At 47.2% G+C, this 8,525-nt stretch overlaps 1 protein-coding gene across 1 annotated transcript; it reads right to left on the bottom strand.

Moving 5' to 3' along the window:
- hs3st1l2 (heparan sulfate (glucosamine) 3-O-sulfotransferase 1-like 2) lies at positions 1-5,154 on the bottom strand. The gene is made up of 5 exons (XM_063194558.1): positions 4,995-5,154; positions 4,792-4,916; positions 2,251-2,469; positions 892-947; positions 1-762 (listed from the first exon to the last, which is right to left on the bottom strand). Exons 1-5 carry the CDS (start codon positions 5,152-5,154, stop codon positions 369-371), a joined length of 954 nt encoding a protein of 317 aa, XP_063050628.1. The 3' UTR covers positions 1-368.
- Positions 5,155-8,525: the final 3,371 nt, after the last annotated feature.

Consider the following 8,525-nt stretch of genomic DNA (forward strand, 5'->3'; position numbering starts at 1 on the left):
GAGACGATCCAAAACAACACCAACGTTACATAGCAAAACAGTCCTGAACACTGTCCTCATTTGTGCTACATTTCGGTCTAGTGGCCTTCATCAAGGTCATTTTCAGAGGCTGTCATCAGCTAGCCTGATTATCATCGACGTTCAAATCTCTTCTAGACTTGGTCTGACCAAGAGCATAACAATTAACGTTTCCCAAATGGCATGGTTGACCTGCCTCCCTTGGTTTGCTTATGGTTGTTTGCTTATCGACAAAGTGGGAGGAGTTCACGTATTTGCGGGAACTCAGAAAGTACTTGCATTGCTCTTGACGTGACTAGTTGCAACGTTGAAAGTGTTGCGTCACTTGGAGGGCACGGCCTGGTTAGTCATCAGCACCATGGGAACGTCTGCCCCACCAGCTCGAAGAAGCGCCTATTGGGCTCGCGCAGGAAGCGGCACAGCTTGTGGAACGCTCTGGGGCGGAGTGGGGCGTGCGGCCGCCCCTTGGACTCGTCCAGGCACTTGTCGTGTCCGGCGGCGGACACGAGGCAGTAGAACCCTTTGGTGGCGTTGAAGTAGAAGTTGGACGGCTTGATGCGCGGCGCGAGCTCCAGGAAGCGCTCGGCCCTGCGCAGCTCCGGGTAGGGGTCTCGCACCAGCGCCTCGCCGTCCACCACGTGGATCTGCTCGCGCGGGAAGTGCTCCAGCCAACGCTGGAAGTGGACGTGGTACAGGCTGCGCTGCAGGGCTTTGTAGCCGGGGTCGATGCGGCGGCGGCGACGTCTCCTGTGCCTGCCGCCCTTGCCGTGATCTGCTGCGTCATCATCATCATCGATGGCATTGTTAACATGGCTGTTGACATCATCATCATCATCATCATCGTTGTTGTCTTCATCATCTTCCTTCAGGAGCAGCAGCTTCTCAAGAGGCTGGTAGGGCTTTTGGCGCTGGAGACGGTTGTGAAGCACCTAGTGGAGTAGAGAAGAGTTGAAATATTAAAGGGGTATGCCACTATTTTGGGGCTTACTACAGTTAAAATCGTTGGCTGGAGTTTACAAAGGTGGTAAAGTGTCTTATTTTTCATGTTAAGCATTTTCTTGCTTTAAGACAAGTTAAAAGAGGGAATATGTCGCTAAGCTAATGAAAGTCAATGGATGTGGGGTTAGGTGCCTTGCTCAAGGGCTTCAGCCATGCATAGATGTGTATGGAGAGGTACAGGTGGCATTTTAAGACCACCCCCTCATTAGGCCACGGCTGCTTTATTGTTCTTGAAGGAACTAATCGTAAAACAAGGAGCCTCAGACATCTGCAGGCTTCCTCTACATACAAGTCAAATATATTGCGTTTTGTTGAAATTGGATGCTTTGTCAAAATGAGCTTGTAGGATAACCCTAACCCCCGCTCCAGAGGTCAGATGTGTTAGCGATCTCAAAAGTCCACCCGCCGATGAAATTCATAACTGAATAGAAACAAAGATATCTCAAGCTTTAAAGGCAACAGGTGAACTTTCCTTTGCAAGGTTGATCACTGTTTAGTTTAGTTTATTTGACAGAGTTCATGTACAGGACAGTTCCAGTCCCAGAGTTAGCTATACGTAAAGCTAATTTACATATTTTATCCCTGGGTAAGTAGATATCAAACGTTTCACCATGACCCGGGGCCATATTAACGCACAGGCTAGATACTGAAAGTGAAAGTGAAAGCCCATTGGGAAACTCCAACTCCCATTGTCATTGTGACACAGCACTCCACAGCACACAAGTGAACACTGCACACTGCACACAACGAAATTGCATTTATGCCTCACCCGTGCAAGGGGGCAGCCCTCAGTGGCGCCCCATGGGGAGCAGTGCGGTGGGACGGTACCATGCTCAGGGTACCTCAGTCATGGAGGAGGATGGGGGAGAGCACTGGTTGATTACTCCCACCACCAACCTGGCGGGTCGGGAGTCGAACCGGCAACCTCTGGGATGCAAGTCTGACGCCCTAACCGCTCACCCATGACTGCCCTATGACACTACTATGGCTGCAGTCTAGGGTCCACTTGCCAGGGGAGCCCCACTTGGATAAAGTGGGGTGGGGGGGATCAATAAATGCTGAATTGTGACAAGATATTAAAAAATTAGTCTGCCGTGTCAGGTGGAGTTTGAAATCCTCGCCAATTTTGACGCCATCTACGTAATTCTGTTATGGAAATTGCCTTTCGTGGGGGCCTACAGCAACCTGTAGCCAAGGGCCTCGGGGTCATCTTAAAAAAAAGTGAAACCACACCTGCGTGTAGTCGGACACGAGTCTCTCAGCCGGGTCGCGCACGATCAGCAGCAGCCTCACGGAAGGGTTCATCTGCCAGATCCGCTCCGGGGCCAGCGGCGCCGTGAAGTAGCCCGGCGTCTTCTCCACCGTCAGCTGGCCCGGTTCACTGAGCGGCATCTGGGCCCGGTACCAGGCCAGACCACGCCGGTAGTTCTCCTCCAGGTTGAAGTAGTGGACCTAACAAGACCATAGCATATGTAGGGAGGTATATGTAGTAAGCTCATTTGAGATTGCACTTTGTAAGTTGTAGTTCAATGTACAGTAGTATAAAATGTGCAAAATGTCTAGCAAGCAAACACCATTATTCAGACATTTTCTCATAAGGAGTGTGCCTGGTTAACACCTGACCTAATCACAAGTGAGATTGTGTAGAACTAAAGGCAGTATGGGAGTTCCCAGGCTAATAAGGAGTGGGAGAAGCTCACTCACTCACTCTCTCTCTCTCTCTCTCTCTCTCTCTCTCTCTCTCTCTCTCTCTCTCTCTCTCTCTCTCTCATATATAAAGACCATGTCCTTTTGCATAACCCAAAAACATCTATTCTAAAGATTCAATTTATTTATTTGCAAAAACAATGCAAAATGATTATTCAGAATTTGGTTTACTCTCCCCACTGAAAACAAGTGGCACCATCACATGTCAATCATCTGGGGTGGCACCAGGGGTGGCACCAGGGGTGGCCAATCAGATTTCAGGGCGGTCCAGTGCCCCCTGGCCCTCTTCTATTTCTGCCCCATTTAATATGTGACTAAAAGTAATGTATTACCATGAAATACATAGAAATGGCCATAAAATGTTCCTTATAAGATATTTGTCAAGTAAACTGTAACTAAATGAGTTATAGCAAAGTCATTTAGTTTAAGTCCTTTCACTCGGCGGCCATCTTGGCTACGCCTCAAACTGACTATTTGAGATTAGTCAGTGATGGGGTATATAAGAATGAATGGGGGAAATAATGTTGTGTGACAGTGGGACAACACAGCGATACACAACTCATATGGTTGGAATCACAATGAAAAACTGGGTTTAATGGCAGTCTTAGAATGACCGAAACATGAAAGTAACACTTAAAAACAGCGTTTTTCTTTATGCTATTTTTGATCTGCGCATGCGCCACATTCCACGACAACGTTCTGTTTTGCGGCAGGTGGGAGCAAGTTGCGTGGACTTCACCTCTTCCGGCTGTCAAACGGGCATCCATTCTCCGGTCATCGTACAGAAAAGACACTGGATTTATTTTCTGATAGCCAAAGCAGTAAGCACAATGGTCGTCCCTGCTCATCAGTAATAAAAAATAGGCTATTGAATAAATGAATGATGTGGCTAGCCTGCCTCAAAATTGGTGTTTTAAACAGTGACATCAAAACTGATAATAGCTATGACCAACGGTGAAAAATATAAGAAAAAAAAGCTAAACTGATCAAAGTTGAATGTCTTGCAGACTTGCTCCCGTTTTGCTTTTTCTTACTTATTTGTTTTCAACCATAAGAAAAACCACAACGGGTGTGCACATGTATGCACACGGCCGGTTTTGTTTCCGTGATTATATCTGTCCCTTTGTCTTGCACCTGCATTTTGGATGGGCGCAGAAAGGTGATTAGGCTAATGGTCGAGTTGCGCTCTCTGCCCAATTCACAATGAAGTTTCCACGGACGGCAAACAAACCACATGGCCGCCAGCAAACAAACCGATTAGGTACGAGCAGTCGTAAAGGTTTACGTTTGCACTTGCGTCGAGACGATTGGATAAGTGACAGCGCAGCTCAGCAAGCAATTGGCTCTCGTTACCGGACAGGTGGGAGTGACGCCGGCAAACGCCATGTTCGCGTAGCCAAATGCTCTCGTTCATTCCTATGGAAGGTTTCATGAGTGATTCGTCTCGTATAAGACCGTCTCTGGTTTAAGTCCTTTCACCCGGCGGCCATCTTGGCTACGCTTCCGGTCTTACTATTTGGTCTTACTATCTCAGATAGTCATGCACGGAATTTCACGACATACGTTCTGCTGAGATGCAGTGGCCGCGGACTCTGTTGCAACCCAATGCGTACAGCTACCCGATGTGAACCACACATGTCATCAGCAACCGACTGGCTGAAGCAGATTCTCAGCGCATGCTGCTTGACTACGATCAGTCGTAAAAGGTTGCGTTGATTGGATAAGTGACTCAGCGAGATGATTGGATAAGTGACTCAGCTCAGCAAGCAATTGGCTCTCGTTACCGGACAGGTGGGAGGGACACCTGCAAAAACGCCATGTTCGTGTAGCCAAAAGTTCTCGTTCATTCCTATGGAAGGTTTTTTGAGTGTTCCGTCTCTTATACAGACTGTCTCTGGTTATAGATTTTTTTAAAAACTGCCTTGGCCCTTGTCCTTGTTATATGCCGGGACATGGGTTAGATTCCGGGCTGAATTCTTTCCTCAACCCTACCTCGTCTCTCTCCTGATCATTCCATGTTTGCCTTTTCAGCCCAATAATACAATAAACCCTATTGCATTGCCTTACCTCTGCCTTAGCCACCTCCACGTCTGGATGGAGGTTGAGCATCTCCAGCAGTGCCCTGGTGCCGCCCTTGCGCACCCCGATGATGATGGCCCCCGGCAGCCGCTGGGTGGTGGAGGTGGTGGTGGTGGTAGTGTTGGTGTTGGTGTTGGTGTTGGTATTGGTGTTGGGGCGGATGGGTGGAGGAGGTGGTGCCAGGGCAGGGAAGCCGGATGTTGATGAAGAAGAGGAGGTGGAGGATGATGAAGAGGAGGAGGAAGATGAGGAGGAGGAGGCAGAGGAGGTGCGAAGCTCCCGCAGGCAGGCGTACAGCTGGGCCTGGAGCAGCAGCAGCAGCAGCAGGGTGAGCAGCGCTGTCCACAGCATGGTGCAGGGGCTGATGGGATGGCACTCTCCCACTGGCACTCTCACTCTGGAGGTGGCTTAGCTGTCCCGGTGTGCAGACACAGTCACACACACACTCAAACACAGACACACACACACAGACACAGACACACCACACACAGGCACACACACACACACACTCACTCACTCTCTCACTGTTTCTCTCTCGCTCTGGTTTTGCTACAAACTCACGCGCACACACTAACACACTAACACACACACACACACCCTTCCTCTGACACGCACGCTGACACCCCAGCTAACACCTCTTGGTTGCCTCTGCTCCCCTGAGGTGTGACCTGTTGGAAGTAGAGCACAACCAAAAGGGGAGTCATTATTATACTGCAGACCAGAGAGAGAGAAGATGAAGATGTTTATGTGTACTGGTTAGCAATAGAAAGCAGGTGGGTCCCGAGGATATCAACATACGCACACTATACACTATATTTTCCTTCCTTTGATATTAAAGGTCATCTCCATTTTGATTGTACCTTCTGAATTTGAATAGTGTTGCACACCATTCCGCCAGCGGAATGTGCCACTAGCTGGTTGAAAGAAACTTTCATAGTAGGCTACCCTTTGTCATGACAATGACAATGGCATGACGCCTTGTCATCAATATACATTGCAATTTGGTCATGCCATTCTGGTAACAACAAACTCATTGCGGACTCCGTCTCTCTGTCTCTCTCTCTCTCACGCGTTTCTTTTCTGTCTGTCTGTCTCTCCTCTCTCTCTCTACATCCGTAATGTCCAGCCATCTCTCTGCATCTTGCACAAACACGGTTGGTTACTGTGTTTGTTATTGTCTGTGTACTGCATACCATATCCTGTAGTCGGGCTGGGTTCATGATCCTCACTTCTTGGTCATGTGTAATTACGGGGTCAGGAAGAGTGTTCTTCAGTAATTGAGCCATTGGGACTCAGGTGTCAAACCCCTTGGTCCTCTTACATGGTTTCCTGCTAATTCCCATGTGGCCCCCCCATTCCCTGGCTCTCCTTTTTAGTCTCTCTCTCTCTCTCTCTCTCTCTCTCTCTCTCTCTCTCTCTCTCTCTCTCTCTCTCTCTCTCTCTCTCTCTCTCTCTCTCTCTCTTTCTCCATCTGTCTGTTTCTCTCTTTCCCCATCTCTCTTTCTTTGTGTCTCTCTTTCTCTGTCCCTTTCCTTCTCCGTCTCTTTCTCTGTCTCTCTTTGTCTCAATCTCTCACTTCATCTCCTAGTAGCTCATTGTCTTTCTTTTTCTTCACCCCTTCCCTCCCTCCCTTTTTCCATTTTGACATCTGTCTCCATCTCTCCATGCACCGTCTCTCTCTCCATCTCTCCATCTCTCCGCATTATTCTTCCCCCCAGAACCAAACTACCCCAATTGTCAGTTCCCCCTTTCGTCGCCCAACCACGAGAAGCGAGGCTATTCGTAAAGGCACCACGAGGCTTAAAGTTGATTTGTTCTGTTTTTCTCGTAAAGACTTCACGAATGGCCCGAGTTACTGTTGTCTCTCCATGCACAATCACTCAGTCTCTCTTCGTTTCTCCTGTCCCCGTCTCCATTCATCTCTCTCCATTCATCTCTCTCTCACTCTTTCTGTCTCTCTCTCAGCACATTTCTCTCTCCATCTTTCCATGCACTATCTCTCTCTGTCTCGCCATCTCTTTCTCTCTCTCTCTTTCTTTCTCTCTACATCTCTCTATCTTTCTCTCTCACTCTCTCTCTCTCTCTCTCTCTTTCTTTCTCTCTACATCTCTCCATCTTTCTCTCTCACTCTCTCTCTCTCTCCGTCTCCGTTGTCGTCCATCTTCCTCTCTCTGTGGGACCTCAGCTAGTCTCATCATCAGTGTCATCATTATCTTTGCAGGCCTCATAAACTCCTCCATTAGGAAGCATGAGTCTGACTAATGTCCCCCTGTGCCTCTCCCCATCCACGACCACAACAGACGTTAACGTTACTATGGCGTCTTCTCTCTTGTCTCGTGTCGTGTGTGTGTGTGTGTGTGTATGTGTGTGTGTGTGTGTGTGTTTGTGTGTGTGTGTGTGTGTGTGTGTGTGTGTGTGTGTGTGTGTGTGTGTGTGAGGGAGAGAGAGAGAGAGAGAGAGAGAGAGAGAGAGAGAGAGAGCGAGAGAGAGAGAGAGAGAGAGAGAGAGAGAGAGAGAGAGAGAGAGAGAGAGAGAGAGAGAGAGAATACTCCTCAGACGTGCTTTAGGCACTACTTCATGTCGTCATCAGTTGCAGCAGATGAGGTGGCCTACAAATGCTATCATTATGTGGATGTTAGACATGGAAATGCATTGTGTTGCTGTTATGTCTCATCCCTGTCTGTCTGTCTGTCTGTCTGTCTGTCCGTCTGTCCGTCTGTGTGTCTGTCTGTGTTTGGCAAGTAGAGAGGGAGGGGTGTGGTGGCGGGGTGTTCAGTCCCTTGTCCTCCTTGTTGTTTTGTGTGTATGCCATTTTACCCAGTAGGCTACTGGAAACAAGAATAAAGAGAGGGCTGCTTTATTTCTATTGTGTTTCTCATCACCTCATTTGGGGATCAACATCGAAAGCTTTTCATCTCAGCAAAAACAGAAAAAAAGAAGTTTGCACTAGGAAATGACAAGAATACAAAGAGAATCTAACTGTGTTAGTATATGCTGAACCATCCATCTGAACACATTTATGAGATGATTTGAATAAAACAAAGTGAATATATAGAATAAAATGTACAGTAATTGAAAGTGGAGTTAAGTGAAAGCCCAACTGGGAAACTCCAACTCCCAATGTCATTGTGACACAGCACTCCACAGCGCAAAAGTGAAGAAGGCACTCTGCACAGTGCACACAATGAAATTCCATTTATGCCTCATCTGTGCAAGGGGGCAGCGGATATTAACATTAAATGTAAAAATACAAGAGTTTAGGATACGTCTTTGTGTGACCTATCCTCTCTTTAGTTTGCTGTATTGCATATAGATATCTTTGTGTAAGCTGTACTCTCTATATAAAGTTAGAAGTCTTTGTATAAGCTGTGCTATGTATGTAGGGTAGAATGCCCTAAAGTGGGACGACGCCAAATGTGGGACACCTTAAGGTTTAAGGGGTGTAGCTTTGCCCCAAGTTGGTAAATATTTATAAAACTATAACCAAATGAAAGCCCTATCATCCTGTTATCATAATATCATGATTTAGTAAATGTATGGTAATACTCCAGGGAGGGGTTACGATTAAGAAGAAGGACCCTGGGTGAAGTCCATCAAATGACAAATTACATAGCATTTGGCCAAATTTGTCTTTAGGGTATAAATCAATTCCAATCAAAACAACATTGTCAATTTTTTGATAAATATGTTGGGTAGGTATATGTTCATCAGAAAATAATGTG

This window comes from Engraulis encrasicolus, chromosome 3 (genome assembly GCF_034702125.1).
Source record: "Engraulis encrasicolus isolate BLACKSEA-1 chromosome 3, IST_EnEncr_1.0, whole genome shotgun sequence".
Lineage (NCBI taxonomy): Eukaryota > Metazoa > Chordata > Actinopteri > Clupeiformes > Engraulidae > Engraulis > Engraulis encrasicolus.

What these genes read in the sequence shown, in the direction of transcription:
- hs3st1l2 (XM_063194558.1), bottom strand. Translation starts at nt 5,154, where the DNA reads ATGCTGTGGACAGCGCTGCTCACCCTGCTGCTGCTGCTGCTGCTCCAG. An exon ending in TTCTTCATCAACATCCGGCT is followed by an intron (nt 4,917 to 4,994) that starts TCCCTGCCCTGG and finishes CCAACACTACCA; the next exon opens with CCACCACCACCTCCACCACC. An exon ending in CAGCCTCTTGAGAAGCTGCT is followed by an intron (nt 763 to 891) that starts GCTCCTGAAGGA and finishes CAGGCACAGGAG; the next exon opens with ACGTCGCCGCCGCCGCATCG.